We start from the raw sequence: 20,716 nt of genomic DNA, 5'->3' as shown, positions 1-20,716 counted from the left end.
GAAATAGTTATTTTTATAATCTGCCAAGCAGACGGCTGTACGGCATATCTTATAGAAATAGGACGAAATCTGTTCGCGTCATCGGAATTCACAATAACCAAACGCAAGCTATTAAAAATACATTTATTCTCTTAAATAATAGTTGACATACATATGTATATTACTATGAAAATTTTTAACATTTTTACTTATACATATACCTAATTATTATGCTATTATTACAACAGATTATTGAACATATAAATTTGCAACAAAATACTATTCCTATTGACTAAGGATAGAACCTTATTTCTATTATTACAACTATTGAATTACACATTATCATATACATACGTATACGTATATTTCTCTTTTCCTATATCGTCCTCTAATATTCTTAAATAAAAAGTAATTAGAAAATATACAAATTATTAATTTTATTATTAGGATAAATGAATAAGAAACTAAATATACATATAATGCTCTTGAAATAAGAAACAAGAGACTGTTTTACCTCGAAGTTCATCCACGTTTACGATTAGATAGTGAGTCGATAATATTGAGTACAATAAAAAAGTAACAAATGAGTTGTAGCATTACCACAAATTGTTTTCTCAACCTTAATATCACTAATTATAATTACATACGTACATTTTTAACAAAAATCTAGAGTGAAGTTTTGATCGAACCATCCGTTGATAATACAGATAAGGAATAACTCCATAGGCTTTCGTTTCGCATTTATAGACTACTATACTATATATATATATATATATATATATATATATATACTTATATGTCATGTCAGTCACAATTCAGGTATTGCACTAAGTTTTTATAAACCGCTTACTTGTCAAGAAATAATTTTTTCGTTGAAAAAATGCGCACATTAATAACAATAAGTCAAGTATTATATTTAACGAAGCGTTTCAATTCGATTAGCGCATCTTAAGCGAAAGTAAGAAATACATACACATGTTACGAAGCGGAACTGTTACCATAGCACTGTAAACAGAACGAGATTGTATTGTATGATTACTCGACACTTAAAATGTCCGTGACTGAAGAGAGAATTCAAGAATTAAACAGACGATTTCTGGAATTTATGAGTAAAAGCGAGAATGTGGAAGGTGCGACTAAAGAAATTTTTGACGACCTCCTAGATGAGGTTTTAATGGGATTTGTTTTCGATGTACATCGAACTACAAAAACTGGTAGTTCTGATGTAGAAGAAGGCATACCTGATGATGAATCTTATGCTATTGTAGGTGAGTAAATGGTAAAGAAATATTATTAAGGATATCAATAACTAGACTTCAGTAATCAGGTTATGTTTATTTACTACCAAAATGTTTATATTTGACAAATACTTTTAAGTACATTAAAGTATGTTAAAGCAGCTATTTTTACAATGATTATTGTTTTTATATAATTTATCTAATTGTAAAATGTCTTAAAGATTCTCCAGGATTGGATGTTTTTGGACAACATCCTGTCAAGAAATCCCAAGAATGCAATTGCCCAAATTGTGATAGAGGAGTTGCAGCTTGTCGTTTTGCAACTCATTTAGAGAAATGTATGGGCATGGGACGAAATAGTTCAAGAATTGCATCAAGACGCATAGCAAATAATTCGAAAGATCTCAGTAACTTCAGTGGTGTTATAAGCGATGATGATGATGATGTTGATTGGAGCCTAAATAATGATAAGCGTAAACGCAGGAAAGATCGCAATGGTATAAAAAGAACAAAACAACAAAAAAGTAATCAAAGGAATGGGGAAACTGTAAGTGAACATATTCATAGTAGTAATGAGAATTCTCCATCAAATTACGAAAATATGTCCTTGGAAGATAAAAGGATTTTATTAACACAAATCTGTGGAGTAATATCAGAGCATACAAAAAAGTTATGTACAAGATCTATGCGGTGTCCACAACATACAGAAGATCAAAGGAAAGAAATGAGGGCAAATTTGGAATCTGGAAACAATATACAACCTAGTCAAGATAATCTTCATGTAGATGTAGACACCTATGAAGAAGGAGATGGACAAAATTTAAGAGAAGCATTAGCACGTTGGGATCGTGAGGGATCAAGTCACTCGAGTCCAGCGGATTCTACATCTACCACATCTACATCTTCAATAAGTAGAAAACGAGAAACAAAATCAAAAGGAAAAGGCAAAGGTTCCAAACGCGATCGCGGTTCGCCCATTTCACAAGGAGATTAAAATTAGTTTGTTTAATTCATTTTTTAATTTTATGAATTTTCTAACAAGGAAAGTTATGTAACAATAATGTTCCTATGCATTGTATAAAGCTTTAAGAATATATTATCCGTCATAAAAATATCTATTAATTCTATCCAATGTTTGGTAGATTTTCAAGAACTTGTAATTTAAATACGTACATACAATAATGATTGCTATAATTTGTAACCAATACATACACATATAATATAATGCTTCAATTTTGTTAAATGTTTCGTTATTTTGATACCAGGAGGCGCTACGTTTGAAATATCTGGAACGTTAGTTATATTACCTATATTACTACTTACTAATTCATGGTTATAGGTACCGACGTACGCTATTTTTCATAAAAAATTACTCAGTTGACGCAAAGCTACTGTAAGTGTTTTAGTAGAACAGTAAGCAATTTTAAGTTGCGTTACAAAATAAATATGTTAAATATTCAGTTAAGTACCGCTTCTGGAATAAAACAGATTCTTACTACTGATACTCCTTTAAAGATTTATGAACTACAAGAACAAATCGAAGGATTAGCAGTATGTATACGTGTAGTATAATTAACTGTCCTAACCTTAAAATAATTTGTTTAACGTCGAAAAGGAATTTTAATAATGATTACTAAAACTTATTGCAGGAAAACTTTTACTTCATATACAATGGGAGACTCGTGGATGGAGATGTCACTTGCTATGATGGTTATATTTCTATTATACCGCGATTGTTTGGCGGTAAAGGGGGATTTGGTTCCATGCTACGAGCAATTGGAGCGCAAATCGAAAAAACTACAAATCGTGAAGCTTGTAGAGATTTAAGTGGACGCAGACTTCGTGATATCAACGAAGAAAAAAGACTAAAAGCTTGGATCGAGAAACAAGGAAAACGAGAAGAAGAAGCAGCAGAACGTAAAAAGAAAAAATTAGAAAGACTTTGCACTGAACCTAGACACGAATTTAAAGATCAAACTTACGAACGCGAAAGATCGGTTCTTACAGAAAGAGTTGGAGATGCAGTTGAAGAAGGTTTCAAAGTTGCTACTTCTGGAATAAAAAGAAAATGTGACACAGAACTAAAACCAAATAAAAAGAAAATTTTACTAGATCTTGATATTGATTCAGATGAATTAGATAGTTCTGATGAAGATGACGAAGGTAATAAAAATTCTGAAGCAAAAGATAATAGAAATAATAAATAGTAACATAAGCAAGAAAACCAAATATGGCTGAAGAGCTTATAAATTAAAATATACTTTTAGTACTATAATTTATTAATAAGCGATTTAAATTATTTATATAGAACTTCTCATGTATGCTAAAATTATTTGATATTTTTGTTCGATATGATAAAGTAATGTAATTCTTATAGCGTTAGATTATAGGACCCATTCAGAGACTACATTGATAAACTCTGTATACATCAGAAAAATACTCATGATATTACAAATATTGCTCTTCAAATTGATATTAGAATTTACCATCATATACTGTCATATTCTTCCGATAAGTGAACTTATGGAAATAAGACAATTGTTTCTTGTAAATTGAATTATCATGTACTTATATACGTAATTGATCATCTATTTAGGTAATGAAATTAACAAATTGTGGAGTTGATCAATTTGGTTGCTGAAAGGCTTATTTATTGACTGGAATATAGGAATAAAATTAATTCGTATACACATATTTTAAATGTTATATTGTACAAATATAAGCTTAATGTTTAAAATGTATAGAGATAGGGTAACTTTACTGACGTTTTTTTAAAACTCCTTTACTATAGATTAAAATATCCTCCATGCAACTAATTCGTTAGTCAGTTTTACTCCTATTGCAAATAAAGCTACTGATGTAATAAACGACTTTAGAAAGTCATTTACAGGTACTTTATTGTATTTGCAATGTTGTAGCCATTTATAAAGATCTTTTATGTATCTTGATCCAATTAAATATAGATAATTATTTTCAGTATATTTGTCTTTAATTTGCTTATCTATTGTATGCATCAGAGCACCCAGGCAAACGTAATAATAAGATTTACACCTTTTGTTCGAAATATGCTGAAAATATGTAATTATTATCGATTTATTCCATTTAGCTGTTTAAAATATATTTAAAAGATAAGAAACTAGATGTTTTGTACATAAATCTCACATTTTTCCGAACTTTCTCTTTCTTAATGGACGCTGTATCCGTTAACGTAGGCAATGATAATGTACAAATATTATGTTTCACAGCCATTTTCAATCTTTTTCGTTCCAAAATTTTATATATTTAATTACATCGTTATATAAGATTCAAAATTTTGTGTACAAACGAAACTAAAGAACATCGGAGCCGATATTCTTCTGTTCAATACAAGATTCCTCGTATTAAAGAAGAATAAGAAATAAAAGATACATTTCAGACGCTTAATCTTTGGTATATGTATCGTTTTTCGCTCCTATTTATAGTACTGCATAAGGAAAAATATACTGTTGTAATAATATCTGTAAGGCGACAAAATACATATATATATATATACACACAACATAAGTGCACTTATATGTGTATAACGATTTACACATTGTTACTAAAATACATCCATTTTATATCTATAAATGTACATAATATACAAATTTATAAACCGCTTAGAATTAAACACAAACGTGTTCCTCTCTACTTCTCTCTCTGTCCCTCTAAAGCCATACTTGACTAATTTTTTCATGATTTATTTATGTCTTTCCGATTAAGCATAAATAATTTGTATTTGAAAATTTAAATTAAACTGATAATTGAAATCGCAAAAGACATTTTTAATCATTTGAAGCCTGAGAAAGTTATTGCTTTGTAAAGAAATAAAAAGAAGGAAGAATAATTATACTCGATAGATATTAAAATAGTGGGAGAAGCAGTTGACCATGGTTGTAGACAAATCATTTACTGTATAGTTGGCATCCTCAACTCGAACGCGAAGGATGTCATTTTCTGAATCGCGCGTGAAATACATATGAAAGCCGCAATAATTTAGAAACTATACGTGAAATCTAATACTTTGGTTTTTCTCAACAACTGTTATCATTTTATGCGTTAAAATGATTAAGTTATTTGCTTTCGGCATCTTGCAAGCTATGATGCTTGTTGCAGTCGCTCGTAAGTTATTAATTGTCTTTTTAAATAATTTTGTAACACATTAGTCATACATTTAATTGATTAGAATTAGCTTTTTTTATTATAAAGCTTTTATTTCTTCTATACGCTCTAAAGACGGTTTTTATAATGTAAAATTTAAAAATCAATAATGACAAATTGAACGATAGTCAAAGAATAGTAATCATTACAGAGTAACTGTTAATAATTATTTTCTTCTCATACATTGAAGACAGCTTTCTTTTTTAGAATTTCAAGGACAATTGAATTGTGCGTCACTTTATGGTGTATCCGGTCAGTGCATTGGATTGCGTCAATGTCCACAAATACTGAATATTCTTCAAACACGACCCCTTCCACCACAAACAATAGATATATTAAGACAAATACAGTGCGGTTTCGATAGTCCCAACAACCCCCGAGTATGTTGCCCTATACAAACTCGTACTGAAGATAACAGCAGAATAAATTCGAATTCTGGGCAACAGAATACCAACAATGAAAATACCAACAATCAAAATACCAACAATCAAAATACCAACAATCAAAATCTACAATACGATATTTTTAACAATCCTTTGCTTCCTACTGAATGCGGCAAAGATTTAACTCAAAGGATCGTCGGTGGAGAACGCGCAGGACTCGACGAATATCCATGGATGACACTCTTGGAATACCTTACATGTAAGAAGTTAAAAACAGACAGGATGCTCTAAAAGTAGTTAACGCAAACATGGAAAATAATTAACATAAAATTATATTTTTCAGTAAATGGAGTATATACAGCTTGTGGTGGAGTCCTTATAAGTCAGCGTTATGTTCTAACGGCAGCTCATTGTGTCAAAGGCAAAGATATACCAAGCACATGGCGACTGCAAAGTGTCCGTTTAGGCGAATATAATACTGATACCAACCCTGATTGCATTAAGGACGATGAAAACAGCGAAATTTGCGCGGACGAAACCGTGTCGGTTGAAATCGAAGAACAAATTGCTCATGAGAATTACCGGCCACGATCAAGAGATCAGAAATATGATATCGCTCTGCTAAGATTGTCCCGTGATGTTACGTTTACCAATTACATAAAACCTATTTGTCTGCCACCAAATGCTTCTCTCGGACAAAGGCTATCTGTTGCCGGCTGGGGAAAGACAGAGAACGGCTCATCGTCGAACATAAAACTAAAACTTACGTTGCCTATAGTTGACGAAGTACAATGCCAGATGACTTATGGAAACGTAGGAGTGGCGTTGGGTTACGGGCAGATTTGTGCCGGTGGACAAAAGGGTAAAGATTCGTGTAGAGGAGATTCTGGTGGATCTTTAATGGCTGTAGAACGAGATCGGAATGGTAGCGCTAGATGGGCAGCTGTTGGTGTTGTTTCCTTTGGACCATCACCTTGCGGTATGCCTGGATGGCCTGGCGTTTATACTAGAGTAATTGATTTTGTACCTTGGATACTCAGCAAAATGAGACCTTGATATCTATATTGAAATTATTCGTCCAGTCTCTATCTAATCTTTATACATGTAAAATTGTAAATGCATACGCGCAACGATGAAAGGAAGGCGAATTAAAAGATATATATAATATATATCATTTGTTAAATAATATGAAAGAAAATATAACGTTCTTCATTTTATGAAAGAAAATTATTTTTGTTCTCTAGTGACAGGGTTACGTTACATCAGTAGTATAACTAATAACTATCGGTTTCAGAGGTTATCGATTCTGTAGCACATACAAACTATCACGCAAGATATACGTGTACAATTATTTTTATATTTTTCCTTAATAAATGAAGTGCATGTTATTTTCAAAACAATATGCGGAAATTATCAAAGGAATGATTCGTCTACTGCGAAACTTATCGTCTCCTGTATGACGTAAAACGTTCGATGTTAGAATTGGAAATCCCTGAATCGTTTTAATAAGCCAACCCACAGAGTCAGAATGATGAAATTTATTCTCAGAAATACATTTTATATATATATATATATGTGTGTGTGTGTGTGACTTATTCCAACATCAGCAAATATATAACGCAGAAGAAAATATATTTTTATTTCGATGCTTTACTTGATTATGAAATTATCAGTAGGTCAATAAAGCAAATAAATATCTGTCGATACAATGTAACGTCCTTATTAGTCGAGAACATTTTCCTTATAACCCCTTCCCTCTAGATATTTTTTCCAATCAAAAGGCTCATCGGACTCAGCAGATGGCAGCAGTTAGTACGCCGAAGACTCTTCGCGCGAGTCCATTCTCTGCAAAAGTAATAAAAGTAAACAGATTTTGAAACTGGTTTGTCCGCTTGCTGGTTTGAAAGATCTCAAGTACGACTTTATTATTTTTCTAAATATCGTTGTTTCTTGCTTTCAATCGGAAGGAGCGGAACAAGTAAAGGAATCGAGAAAGAATTTGTAACCGAATATTATCCGAGTTAAAAAAATACAAATCTTCAAACTTGTTTCAAGAAAAAGAAAAAGATAGCTTTGACGATAGTTTCGAAATCGACATGATTAATCATTTACTTTTAGTCGGAATTTTGGTTTTATGCGGAGTCAGTGCGCGTGAGTGGGATTTCCTAAATACTTACTCGCAATATAGCAACAATCCTCATACAATTACTAATTATTGTCAAGCATATTAACAATCATGTTACAGATTTATCTTCATACAAAACCTCTTATTCTTTTACATTTTTGTTCAATGAAAATTAATATATTAAGTGGTTATTGCGAAAAAAGAAATAATTTATATAGGCATTACTGCTGAAAAGTAAAAATTTTGTTCGATTGATATACGTATAACAAGCTTCTACTAACATATCACGCGCGTAATATCTCACTTGCACTTTGTTTGTGATTGTGATCAGTACCGTATACAGCAACTGGAGAGAGATAAACTTATGAAACGTTACTCTGAATACTAACGACACACGACGTTTCTTCTTTCGTAGTATTAGTAACATTACTTATACTTTGAAACTAATTTGATAATCCGAGCAATCCACTTCTGTAAACAATGGATTTTTTTTTATAGAAGATATATGTACCACGCCACAGAATAAAATTGGTGTTTGCATCAATATACACAGTTGTCAACCAATTATACAGATTCTTAAACAACAAAAACCATTGACAAAGGATACTCATAATTATTTGATCAGTTTACAATGCGGATTTGAGAATAAAGATCCCAAAGTGTGTTGCGAACAGGTAAACATTTTATGTAACCATTATGATCTGCTCTGATGATTATGTGCTCTTCTGATATAAAATGAAACGCGTTACGACAAAATATTACAATTTTAGCGTTCGTTAGTAACTGAATCCACAACTACAACGACAACCACAACAGAAAATCCGTTGTTTATTCCCGATCCCCCAGACGTCACGAATCATCCGAATTTACCATTACTGGATCATAATTTATGCGGCCCAGTATCGCAAGAAAAGATTTTTGGTGGCAATAAAACACGCATATTTGATTTTCCATGGATGGTATTGCTCGCCTACAATACTGGGAAACAAATCCCAGAATTCAAATGCGGAGGATCGTTAATCAATAAACGATACGTACTCACCGCTGCTCATTGTATTACAACGCTACCGAATGGTAAGCTAATCGTAAAATGTGTTACTGATGAATTCATTTGGTTCAATATTTTATTCAGAATCAATATCTTAGATTTTACATTAATTGGAGTACGACTAGGAGAGCATAATTTAAATACCGAGCGCGACTGTGACAAAGACGAAGACGGTATCGAAATCGTTTGCGCTGAAAGATATCAAGATATCGGTATAGAAAGTACCCACTTTCACCCACGATATACAAGAGCGAGATTACAAAATGACATTGGTTTGCTGCGACTGGATCAGGACGCTGATTTTAGACCACAAAATGTGCGGCCTATTTGTATGCCAATCGGATCAGCTGCAACTTTGACCAGAAAAAAAGTAAATGCGATAGTAAAACACGAGCATCTTTCCATGTCACTTTTCTTTTTTCTAATCGTAGATACTGATGATTCTTACGTTTTGCGATAGGTAATAGTAACGGGTTGGGGCGCAACTGAACGTGGACCACAGAGTCCGGACTTGCTGCAGGTTCAGTTACAACTAATGTCCACAAATAAATGTGCAGAACTGTATGAAAGACAGGCGCAAATTTGGTACAAGCAAATGTGCGCGGGCGGTAAAAGCGGTATGGATTCTTGTTCGGGAGATAGCGGTGGACCACTTCAGGCTCCAGGAAATTATAGCCATAATTTAAAATTCATTCAATATGGAGTTGTCAGTTTTGGACCTCGCATGTGTGGTACGACAGGAATACCTGGAGTTTATACAAAGATTGTGTATTACCTAGATTGGATTTTAGATACTATCAGGGCATAAAATATGCACACATAATATTGAAACTGTTGTTAATATTTTTAAAATTAAGAATTTATAGACTTTAAACATCGAATAAAAATTAATCTGGTATTGTTAATTTCAAAGCGCTTTATTTATAAATTCTTTTTCTGCTATAAATATTATATTAAAATTATACATAAGTCTAATTATTTGTATCGTATAGTTCGTACCGTTTCAATCTGTTTCCTAATAACATTGAAATAAATTTTTATGGATTTTAATTTTTGTTTAAATATGGTGTAAAATACGTGAAGAAATATAAAGATAAGGAAAAAAAACATATGTTTCCCGTACATGTTCCTCTTATATTATACATGTATGTAATCACTTTAAGGTTTTCAGTCACTATCTGATTACGATTAAGTCTAATTAATAGTTGTCAAATTGCTTAATGAACACCTGATAACCTTCTCTCTGTATTATATTTGTTGCTCTGTGTCGCATTTGCATTGCGGTCATCGTTAGAGATTAAACATTCATTATCACATAATTTATCGCTTTTATTTTTATCTTCGATCAGCTCTGCGGTTTCATTTATAGAGACTTTCAATTGACTACGATCTCCTTTTCTTTTCGAAAGTGAAACTTGAGATTTAGTTATCGACTTTTCAGATGATTGCGATATAGACGTATTAGATGAATTTAAGGACTGACTCGCTGATAAGAAAGTATGCGACGAACTAGTTGAGGATCCGGAATCCGATCTAGAAATGTTTTCGTAATTTATATACGAATTTGCAGTATTCAATGCTTGTCTATATTGCTTTTTCTTTTTCTTTTGTTGCAACATTTTTGAACAACTAACATTCTGTTGTCCTTGTGTCAACGACTGATAACTCTACAAGGATATTCTCATAAGTGATTACTTCCCCGATATTTATTATTATTATTATTATTAGCAATAATAGTAGTGGTAATAATAATGACAGCAGTTTATCTTAAACTCTCTCCTCCCCAAAAAATAAATTTTATGCACCTGAGAATGACGTTCAAAAAGTGTTGGTATTTGTGTTACGCGATCCAGCATCATTTCCATCTGCAATCGATGACGTTCCTCTTGTTCACGCGCTTCATCGCGACGGAGTAAAGTTCGAATACTAAGATCTCTTTCGTGCTCGTGCCTTACAATTAAAATTTATGTAGTCATAACAATATGAAGAGTAATTTCTAATCTTTACTATTGCACAACACCCCACTGAAGAAAACAAGCAAATAACTATTTATTTAAAAAAATCGCACCTCGCAGCAGATCTCAGAGCTCGCCATACTGGATTACGTCCAATCAAAGATTGTCTAATTTTTGCTGTTTGTTCTCGACGTCTCTCTTCCATGTTTTCCCTTATTTCACGTTCCAATTTTTCTCTATAATATAAATACAAGTGCAATCATTTTCTTCCCTTGTAATATAAATCAAAGACACATATGTATTTGTTATATTATGTATTATACCGTGATACTTGACATCTTAAAATCGCTGCTAAATTGTTTCCTCGTATTGGCAAAATAGGCATCGTTGGTTTATGTGTTTCTACTGGCGTTAAATTATTATCTGGCAGTTGTGAAACATTCTTGTCCTTAATGTCTTCGTTGCAGTTTTTAACTGTGTTCTGTAAACGTGTGCACGCAGATTTAACGCGTTCTCGTCTAGCCATTGACGGCGGTAAAGACGATGACTTCATTAATTGCGCTGCTCTTAACTGTTTTTGTAACTGCCTGAAAATTGTGCTGCTTTTTAGTTAATCGAATATAGGACGAGAACTGTATATACTGTATTGACCTGTAATATTCGTCTTCAAGCATACGGTCGTATATTTCTGTGCTGAAAAGATTCTTTGGTACTGGTTTAGCCTTAAACTTCGTATTCATGTTAACGTTTTTGCTACGAATTTCTGGGCTAGATCTTGCTAAAAATCGCCAAGCTCGACGATCACATTCGAGCCTAAAAGGACGTACTTGAGACATTAAATTTAACGCACTTTCTTCACGGATTATACGACTCCTAAAAGATAAATGCTCGTGATAACTATAGATTTATTACTATACATAGAATTGAAGCCGAAATATATTCGATACTATGAATTATATTGGAAAATATTTCAAATAAAATTTCAATGCCTTCAAGAGGGACATATTCTAATGTTATTAGTTATTCTCTACGTAGGCGTGTAAAGATCATGTGAAGATCGACTTTTTTTTAAATGATATGAAAGACAAGGAAGAATGTAAAGTGATACTTTTGTATTTGTTTTTCTTGTTTCTCATACAACAGCTTTTACAAAATAAACATTAAAATATCTCCTAGCTAAACAAACGAACTTCTCAACGTACGTAGATGTATACTTTTTTTGTAGCGAATGTCCAAATGAATTGATTAATGTATTAAAAAATATGTGATTACATTTAAAAAACATCGATGACCTTCACATGTCCTCTACGCGTTCACCTATGAAAAAACTAATCATATCAAATTATGTCTCTCTTATATACCTGAAACATTTCTAAATATTGTCGAAAACAAGTGAGATATTGCAAGTGATAAAATTAGGTAGACCATCCTGTATATTGATAAAAACGAAAAGGATTATTATATATGAAAGACATAAACAAACACAAACCGTTCTTCCTTTTCAGCTAATAATTTGTCATAAAGTGGAATTTTTGACGTTAGCGGAATTGATCTCACACGTCGTTTTCTACGCAGACTTTTCTTATTACTTTTTAAATTTTTGCATTTTTGTTCCTCCATTCCAGTATGTGCCATATACTTTCCTGCTTCTTCTCTAAAGCATACAATAGCGTATTATTAACTTCATGTGAATAAATATTTAATTTGTTGTTACAGAAAATATAGTTCCTCACCGTACAGTAAAACTAAATGGCTTAGGTACGGTAGGGTGCCATTCCTTTGCAATATTGGCAGGCAAACTTCTTGTTTCTATACTGTCTGTATCACTTTCAATATTATCATTGCTACTTAATTTATTCCATGTGCTCCAATTTTTATTACTCAAATATATTTTTTTCTTACATACTGTTCCATTTCCTTCATATCTTCTACTACATTTAGAAATATCAATAATTACAGCCTTAATAAGATACAAGAAATTTGCTTTTACATAATTATATATACCTATTTGTCAAAAGATCCTGCTCTTCTGAGAGTTCATTAAATTTACTAGAAAGAAAAAGTAAAGGACTAGGAGTTCGAGATTCTTCTAAGTAACACCTTTTGCCATTTAATGTTAAATCATTAATATCATTCTTACTTTTAATCTTTAATTTTTTATTATATTTAGGTACAGAAAATTTAGGCACATTTGCATTTTCATGATCGATCAGTGAATTTTGTAAATTTTTCAATAATAATTTTTGTTTCCTTCTTAAGTAATCAACTTTTTGCTTAAACTGCTCATTTGATAAATGATAAACTTGATCATAGTTTGGTATACTGTCCAAAAATTCTAAAAAGTTGTCCATAATTTCTGTAGGACTTGATATTCCAGATTCACTAATAAGTTGATCACCTTTCATAAGATTTATTTTATGTTTATTATAAAGATTATTATCTTCTTTGTCTTTTTTAGATCCAATGCGTTCATAAGATGGAATTGGTTGCCCGCTGTAAGGATCTACTGGAACTTTTATACAAGAATTGTAAAAAGATGTACCTCTGTGCTCTGTCATTGCCTATTGCAACAAATAAATTTGTACTATTATATTTATGTCTTCAGTCAAAATTAATAAATTTTATTTGATATACGATTACTTATTTATTAATTTCTTTCTCTAACGTTGAACAAAACATATAATTGTATACTAGTTTAAGATGTAGTCAAAAATTTAGTTTTATTACTTAACTTTAATTCTAATTTTTGAATGAATGAATCAATATAACTTATAAGACAAATTATTATATATATTTAAGATAAATTATTATAAATTATTTCTACAAACACACACACATACACATAAATAAACCTTAATACTTACCTTTGAATTTTATTATGGAATATTAACGATATTTAGATAGGTTTAAAAATCAGGAATAAAAAATTGTAATTTAATTGTATATATTATTAATTTGTATTTATTATATAATACATTTGTTAAATTTCCTGAAATTTGAGTCTGGATCTTTACTTTGTAAGGTTCTAGTCGCTTCACATAACAACTCCTGGGGAAGATCAATATAACCTCGTTATATTCATCACCATGGTGAATAAAATGCTACACTAATAAAGATCTTTTTACAATAATTAGTTAGAAATTAATAAAATTAAACGTATTAACATTTAAATTAGAAAAAATAAGTAATTTATTGTTTACAGAAATAATTGAAGTTGCTGTATGAATATATTAATAATTACGATTATATAAATTTCAATCACACATATTCTGAATTATACGAGTTTCATTTTATACGAATTTCAAAGAATTCATTTATATACATTTCAAACGTTATACTATATCAGAAAAAATGATCATCATTTAAAATTTATTATTACTAAATATCAAATAATAGATTATTACTACTAAAATATATATGAATACTAAAACGTTTTGTTATGCCATTATTTGTCATAAAATGATACGAAGCGTTTTCATTCATAGAATTCAAATAATTCTATTAAAATAACTGTATAAATAAAATAATTTTATGGATTAAGTGAAATTGAAAAAGATTTGTATTTAATATATTTTTGATGTGATTTATTTTAAAGTAATTTCATTCTGCGTTATAAATTATATGTATTTAGAGTATATAAATAAAAGGAAAATGGCGACTTTTATGAAAACGGTAATATATTGTGATGTTTTATCATCAGCTTTAAAAAGATATAAATATTTTATTCCTAATGGATCAATGCTAGTGACGAGAAATTATTCTAACTCTGCCCAAAACCATGAAAATTATGATATTATTATTACTGGAGGTGGTATGGTTGGAACCACACTTGCATGTGCAATAGGTTAGCTTTTTTACTTATTTATAATTATATATAACAATATTTTTAGTGTTTACCAAAGATTTGATAAATAACATACTTGGTGAATGTTTATTTACGTCTTGCAATAGCAAACAATAGGAAACTTGAATGTAAGAAGATTCTTTTGTTGGAAAGTGGTAAACAGTTTGAATATAAATTTCAAGAAGAATATTCCAATCGTGTGGTTGCTTTAAATCAACAAACACGTACCTTACTTTCAAGCATAGGAGCTTGGCAACACATTGCAGCAACACGTTATTGTACTGTACAAAAAATGCAGGTATTCAAACATTGATAATAGTAACAAACAACAGTTTTACAGTAATATTCCAAATATTGTAATTAAATATGAAATTTGTAGTAGGTTTGGGATGCATGCTCTGATGCTATGATAGTATTTAATGAAGATTACTTGAATGAAGAAATTGCTTATATAGTTGAAAATGATCTATTATTACATGCAGTCAATAAACAGTTGATAAGTAAAGAAAATGTAAACGTAATTTATAACTCTAAAGTTGAAAATATTAAATTACCTAAAATACCAGAAGAAAATGCAGAAATACAATTAGGAGATGGAACGAGATATAAGGCTAAGTTATTGGTAAGTAAATAATACCCATAATTTAAATAGTTTAAGTACTATACATTATATTGAGTTATTACTCTCTCGTAAAATACTTTCGACTTTATTAGTTAACCTATCCAAACGTGTAGCAATATTGAAAGAACATCTTTTTAATTCTGTAGCTAATTCATTCAATTGTTGATTATTATCACTGGAAGTACTACTATAAAGTCGATTTAATCTAGAAGTATCCATTCCTATACTATATGCATTATATATGGATGTTCCTTTTGTTTTCACGTTCCTATGTTTTTTTTCAATTACTAAGCGATAGATAGCTTTTATTAATTCTTGTGGTAAACGTTTCTCACGGGGATCATTAGGACGAATATAAATTGCACAATAATGAGGTGGATGTAACAGAAGTGCACCCCGTCTGCATGCTTTCATTATAGCATTTGGTGCATGGTCTAAAAATTTGGAAAATAACATGTGTTCCAAGTGTGCTACTAATTCTGCTCTGCGTACTAATCCATCCAATCCAGCACATCTTCTTAATTCTTGTATATCTGACACTGCAAGGCCCATCATTAAATTTGCCAAAATTACTGTTACTAAAATGACAAAACATAGAAACATGAAGTGCGCAGTACCAGAATATTCAATCGGTGCTTCTGTACTAATGAATATATCTTCAAATTCTAATTCTCCAGACATCATCACAATACTTTTCAACAAAGCAATTAATGGATATTTAAATGAATCATTTTTAAGTAATACATTGAAACCTAAAGAAAACCCTATTATAAGAAATATGTAAGCACCAAGAAATTTAAAAAAGTTAATTGATACTTGAGTAAACATTTGGATATAAAGGCCAAACATTGGAAATTTTCCAACCACCATCATTAATACTATCCAAATTAATAAAATACTCACAGCAGCTATATGATGTTGCCAACCATGACATTGCCATCCAGGGCAATGTTTTGGCATATTTAATACAATACTTGATAGTAATACAACACTCCACTGAAGCCAATTTTCCCATCTTTTAATATAACTGCACATACCATGAGCCATTTGAAAAAATTCTTTACCAGCTATTGTGATAGTAAATATTAGTACTGGCCAAAAAACTATTCCTCTGAATTTTTCAACTACAATATATGCCGTAAAAAATGCAACAAATATGGAATGGAATATCAAACTTAATAAGAAAAATTTGCGAATTCTTAACCATTTTAAATAAAGGAAACTCTCACACAAAGGATGTTTCAATATATGTCTTTGTCCAGATTCCACCAAACATAGCATCAAATTTGTTTCTCCTCTGCCACCTGACACTAATGGTCTAAAATCTAATCTTAATTCACAATCAACATCACCTAACTCATGATCATGTAAAGAAATTGCTTGATCCAAGCGTGAGATAAATCGTGGTAATACATCTGGAGTTCTGCGTACAATAAAACTTAATGCAGATATACCACCCTTTGTTCTAGCAGTGAGATCTGCTCCTTTTGACAGTAACATTATTACTGTTGGTGAATTTTCATTCAACGCCGCAATATGTAAAGGTGTATAACCAAATTTGTCTGCTTTGTTGACTAAAGCACCAGCCTATTATGATAAAGAAATTATGTAATTACGGATAGTTACATATATTTTATGTAGCATTCTTAAAGAGTAAATGAACCTGTAATAAAATTTTCACCAATTCGATTCCTCTAGCAGATTTTGTAACTGCAGCATGTAATGGAGTACGGCCATCATTGTCTTCGATGTTAACTTTTGCTCCAATATTCAGAAGTACATCTAATGTTTCCATAGATTGAGACAAAACTGCTAAGTGCATTGGTGTTTGTCCCCTTGCATTTTTTGCTTCGCATTCTGCCCCAGCATCTAATAGCAACTTTGTACATTCAGCACTACCTTCTTCAGCTGCTAGATGTAATGGAGTAGATTTCATAGAACCAAACCGAAATCTTACATCTGCTCCATAAGTTAACAATAGTTTTGTGCACATAACAGAACCCAAACCAGCTGCTACGTGCAATGGTGTTTCTGTATAAACCTATTTAATTGTCATATCTAAATATAAAATATAAATAATTAGAAATATTTTAGTATTCATGAGTAAAAACCTGTGGGTTGTTAGGAGAGGCACCTGCTTCTAATAAAGCTTTGACACAATCTGCTGCATTATTTAATACAGCATAATAAAGAGGGCTTTTTCCATGTATTCCAGCATTTACATCTGCTTGTGATTTTATTAAACATTTAACACAAGCAAGGTCTCCAGTAGCAGCAGCATAATGCAAAGGTGTATATTTTTTACCAAAATCCCATTCACATGGATTTGCTCCATGTTGCAGTAATTCTTCCAAAATTGTTAACGAAGCTGTACAAGCAGCTAAATGTAATGGTGTCCTATAAAATCAATGGATTCATATTTTGGAATTAGACTTTTCTATTATCTTTTACATACCTGCCATCGCTATCTCTAGCTGAAATATTTGCATTTTTACTTTTTAGTAAAGCTTTGACCACATTTACATGACCTAAATAACAAGAAACTAGGAGACAAGTATTTGGCCATCTCAGGAAAAGTTGTAGTGCAGTTGTATTTAAAGCTGCTTCATTTTCAATATTCAATAACGTATTTTGTATACATCTATATTAAACAGAGATTGAATTATATTTATTATAATTTTTATTATTGTGACTAATAATTAATGTACCCAGTAGAAAATGAAGATGTAGCAGTTTTTTGAATATTCACTGATAATTTGCTATCATCAGTGTTTAAAAATTCATGTAAAACTTTATCCAAAATATCTCCATGCAAGGTAGGAATAACAGAAAGTGCATGCTTTCCTGCTGGAAGATCAGATAGAGCTAAAATAATTTCCTCTGTATTCCATGGTTGTTGATTTGTTATTTGTCTCTCTTTTATATGACATATAACAGGCTCAGAACTATACTCAGAACTTATACTATCTTCTTCCATGTCGTTCATCCAAATATCTTCACAATCATCCTAGAATTATTGACATTTAATAAATAGCAACCAAACTTATATTATCAATTCATACTTACTATATAATTATTAACAGTAGAAGATAACGACATGATATTTGATCCTTCTTGAAAATTATGATTGTTCAAAAATTTATTTAGTAATGGTTTATTGTTTAAGATTGACATTTTGTTTTGAATATCTTTTTATTTTTCAGTTGATACTTAGTAAATAGCTAGAACATTAATTATATTTTTGTTCCTAATTTTACTACATACAAAATTTATGCTATATATCTTCAGTTTCAAACACTTGAAAACTATTTTCAGTTGCCAGTATGGTTTGAAACAGGACCACACATGTTCTTTGGTGTTTATAAAACAGAACTGGCATATATTTAGCTCTGACTACTTCTTAACATATATGTATAGCAAGATAAAGTTCTAAATTATTAGATTCTTTCTTTTAAAACATTTCTTCTGTTAATATAAGTAGAATATAAAATTGTTATTTTCATATAACTTCACTTTCAGAATATATTTCTGTGTATAATAAATAACATCATCCTTTGAAGACAAGATTGTACTTTGCATTTATTACATATAAATCAACAGATCAAGTTAAACAGTTTTTTCATTTCTTAAGCTGTTTTCAGGACTTATTTTTAATTTAACGTAAAACTATTATGCATATAAAAAATATACAATTTGTGATAAATAAATAAAAATGTATAAAAATATTATAATTTTATTGAAGGCAATTTTTTAGAAAACTAGATATAAAACACTTTAAAATTACATTTAGAATTCCTATTGAAATGCGGCACAGAACTGAAGTTATTTCCAGACATATTGTCAGTTTCTCGCTCCCTCTCTATATATACTTCCCCTTCCTATGATATGATGTTTGTGTTATCTTCATATAATATCACAAACTATAATTTAATTATTCTTTATTATTGTAATATATTTCATTCACATCAAACCACTATAATATATGCTTCAGGTTGGAGCAGATGGTGTAAACTCATTAGTACGACAAACAATGGGTACACAATATGTGAAATGGGATTATAATCAAATGGGTATAGTTGCTACTCTTAAATTATCAGAGGTAAAAGTTATATTATTATAAAATTTCTGTACTAGTTAATTATATTCTGAATTATGTATTAATTTTATTTTTATTTCAGTCCACAGAAAATATTGTTGCATGGCAAAGATTTTTACCATCTGGACCAATAGCACTACTTCCAGTAATAACTTTTTGTTCTTATAAAGTAGTTAGAATCAATCAAAAAACATCACTAACTTGTCTTTCTGGGTTTTATAGTTAACAAATTGTCTTAGTTCTCTTGTATGGTCATTACCAACAGATGAAGCAAAAAGACTTTTGCAAGTTTCAGAAGAAGAATTTGTTGATAATGTAAACAATGCTTTATGGAAAATTTATCCAAAAGATGGTATAGTTGAAAGTGGTTTACGAGCACTTCAACAATTACTTGAAAGTTTATCTTTACAAACTGGAGTAGTGAGACAATTACAACCATCGGTATCAGATATTTCAAAAGGATCTCGTGCAGCTTTTCCTTTGCAATTTGGTCATTCTGTATCTTATGTTCAAACAGGAACTGTTTTAGTAGGGCAAGTAAAAAGTCTATGTATATTTAAAATACATTTTAATATATGTATATAATTATATATACTTATATTATTATATAATTATATATACTTATATTATTATATAATTATATATAATTATATATAATTATCTAATACATATAATTATTATTTAATGTATTATATATAATTTTGATACAAAATATTTCAGTGATGCAGCACATAGAGTCCATCCATTAGCTGGTCAAGGTGTAAATTTAGGTTTTGGAGATGTAACAGCCTTGGTTCAACTTCTTGCAGAAGCAGTTATAAATGGAATTCCTTTAGGGAACATAATGTATTTAAAGAAATATGAAACAGAAAGACAACGATACAATGTTCCAATGATGCTTGCTATTGATGCACTGCATCGATTATACAAAGGAACTGCAGCGCCTATTGTACTAGCTAGAAGTTTGGGATTGCAATTGACAAATGCTTTCCCAGTGATAAAGGTGAAACATAATACATTTGAAAATAGCAAAATTAAGTGTAATATGATACTCTATATTAAATCAAACTTCATTGTCTGTTTTAGAAAGCGTTGATAGAACATGCATCTGGACAAATAAAGAATCAGTGATACTAACAACCAATGTAAATATTTATTAATAGTAACATAGTATTATTATTTTTGTAGTCAAACTTTTGACGGTAATTATATGTGATATATAAATAAAAAATTTGTTTAATGGAATT

General features: G+C 30.6%; 7 protein-coding genes across 9 annotated transcripts; 4 read left to right on the top strand and 3 right to left on the bottom strand.

Moving 5' to 3' along the window:
* The first annotated feature begins 769 nt into the window (after positions 1–769).
* On the top strand, positions 770–2,331 carry LOC117231021 (ataxin-7-like protein 3). The gene is made up of 2 exons (XM_033489054.1): positions 770–1,247; positions 1,439–2,331. The coding sequence occupies exons 1-2, from the start codon at positions 1,031–1,033 to the stop codon at positions 2,209–2,211; spliced, it is 990 nt and encodes a 329-aa protein (XP_033344945.1). The 5' UTR covers positions 770–1,030; the 3' UTR covers positions 2,212–2,331.
* A 202-nt stretch (positions 2,332–2,533) lies between these two features.
* Positions 2,534–4,196, top strand: LOC117231023 (replication stress response regulator SDE2). Its single transcript, XM_033489059.1, has 2 exons — positions 2,534–2,768; positions 2,867–4,196. The coding sequence occupies exons 1-2, from the start codon at positions 2,664–2,666 to the stop codon at positions 3,422–3,424; spliced, it is 663 nt and encodes a 220-aa protein (XP_033344950.1). The 5' UTR covers positions 2,534–2,663; the 3' UTR covers positions 3,425–4,196.
* On the bottom strand, positions 3,999–4,975 carry LOC117231026. Its single transcript, XM_033489064.1, has 2 exons — positions 4,380–4,975; positions 3,999–4,285 (listed from the first exon to the last, which is right to left on the bottom strand). The coding sequence occupies exons 1-2, from the start codon at positions 4,464–4,466 to the stop codon at positions 4,010–4,012; spliced, it is 363 nt and encodes a 120-aa protein (XP_033344955.1). The 5' UTR covers positions 4,467–4,975; the 3' UTR covers positions 3,999–4,009.
* Positions 4,976–5,138: 163 nt separating this feature from the next.
* On the top strand, positions 5,139–9,783 carry LOC117231108. Its single transcript, XM_033489205.1, has 8 exons — positions 5,139–5,357; positions 5,604–6,038; positions 6,123–6,834; positions 7,764–7,930; positions 8,403–8,578; positions 8,675–8,978; positions 9,051–9,322; positions 9,413–9,783. The coding sequence occupies exons 1-8, from the start codon at positions 5,300–5,302 to the stop codon at positions 9,758–9,760; spliced, it is 2,472 nt and encodes an 823-aa protein (XP_033345096.1). The 5' UTR covers positions 5,139–5,299; the 3' UTR covers positions 9,761–9,783.
* A 219-nt stretch (positions 9,784–10,002) lies between these two features.
* Positions 10,003–14,056, bottom strand: LOC117231019 (protein FAM161A-like). The gene is made up of 9 exons (XM_033489052.1): positions 13,772–14,056; positions 12,912–13,468; positions 12,641–12,838; positions 12,397–12,561; positions 11,559–11,780; positions 11,231–11,494; positions 11,021–11,143; positions 10,758–10,902; positions 10,003–10,619 (listed from the first exon to the last, which is right to left on the bottom strand). The coding sequence occupies exons 2-9, from the start codon at positions 13,463–13,465 to the stop codon at positions 10,170–10,172; spliced, it is 2,121 nt and encodes a 706-aa protein (XP_033344943.1). The 5' UTR covers positions 13,466–13,468; positions 13,772–14,056; the 3' UTR covers positions 10,003–10,169.
* A 458-nt stretch (positions 14,057–14,514) lies between these two features.
* On the top strand, positions 14,515–20,714 carry LOC117231009 (ubiquinone biosynthesis monooxygenase COQ6, mitochondrial). The gene is made up of 8 exons (XM_033489033.1): positions 14,515–14,751; positions 14,859–15,049; positions 15,134–15,373; positions 19,365–19,472; positions 19,552–19,614; positions 19,692–20,002; positions 20,190–20,472; positions 20,556–20,714. Exons 1-8 carry the CDS (start codon positions 14,529–14,531, stop codon positions 20,598–20,600), a joined length of 1,464 nt encoding a protein of 487 aa, XP_033344924.1. The 5' UTR covers positions 14,515–14,528; the 3' UTR covers positions 20,601–20,714.
* LOC117231003 (transient receptor potential channel pyrexia-like) lies at positions 15,382–18,357 on the bottom strand. 3 transcript variants are annotated; one of them, XR_004492895.1, is made up of 7 exons: positions 18,082–18,357; positions 17,829–18,014; positions 17,485–17,770; positions 17,037–17,414; positions 16,277–16,960; positions 15,991–16,125; positions 15,818–15,912 (listed from the first exon to the last, which is right to left on the bottom strand). XR_004492895.1 is itself a non-coding variant. In XM_033489018.1 (6 exons), exons 1-6 carry the CDS (start codon positions 18,348–18,350, stop codon positions 15,419–15,421), a joined length of 2,583 nt encoding a protein of 860 aa, XP_033344909.1. In that variant the 5' UTR covers positions 18,351–18,357; the 3' UTR covers positions 15,382–15,418. The 3 variants fall into 3 exon arrangements, 2 of the variants coding, with proteins under 2 accessions (XP_033344909.1, XP_033344910.1); XM_033489018.1 differs by having other exon boundaries at positions 15,382–15,912; positions 15,991–16,960; XM_033489019.1 differs by lacking the exon at positions 15,818–15,912 and having other exon boundaries at positions 15,968–16,125.
* Positions 20,715–20,716: the final 2 nt, after the last annotated feature.

This window comes from Bombus vosnesenskii, unplaced genomic scaffold (assembly GCF_011952255.1).
Source record: "Bombus vosnesenskii isolate JDL3184/JDL3185 unplaced genomic scaffold, Bvos_JDL3184-5_v1.1 scf7180000013270, whole genome shotgun sequence".
Classification (NCBI taxonomy): Eukaryota; Metazoa; Arthropoda; class Insecta; order Hymenoptera; family Apidae; genus Bombus; species Bombus vosnesenskii.
Note: the sequence above shows the minus strand (reverse complement) of the source record. Positions and strands in the feature narration are given on the sequence as shown.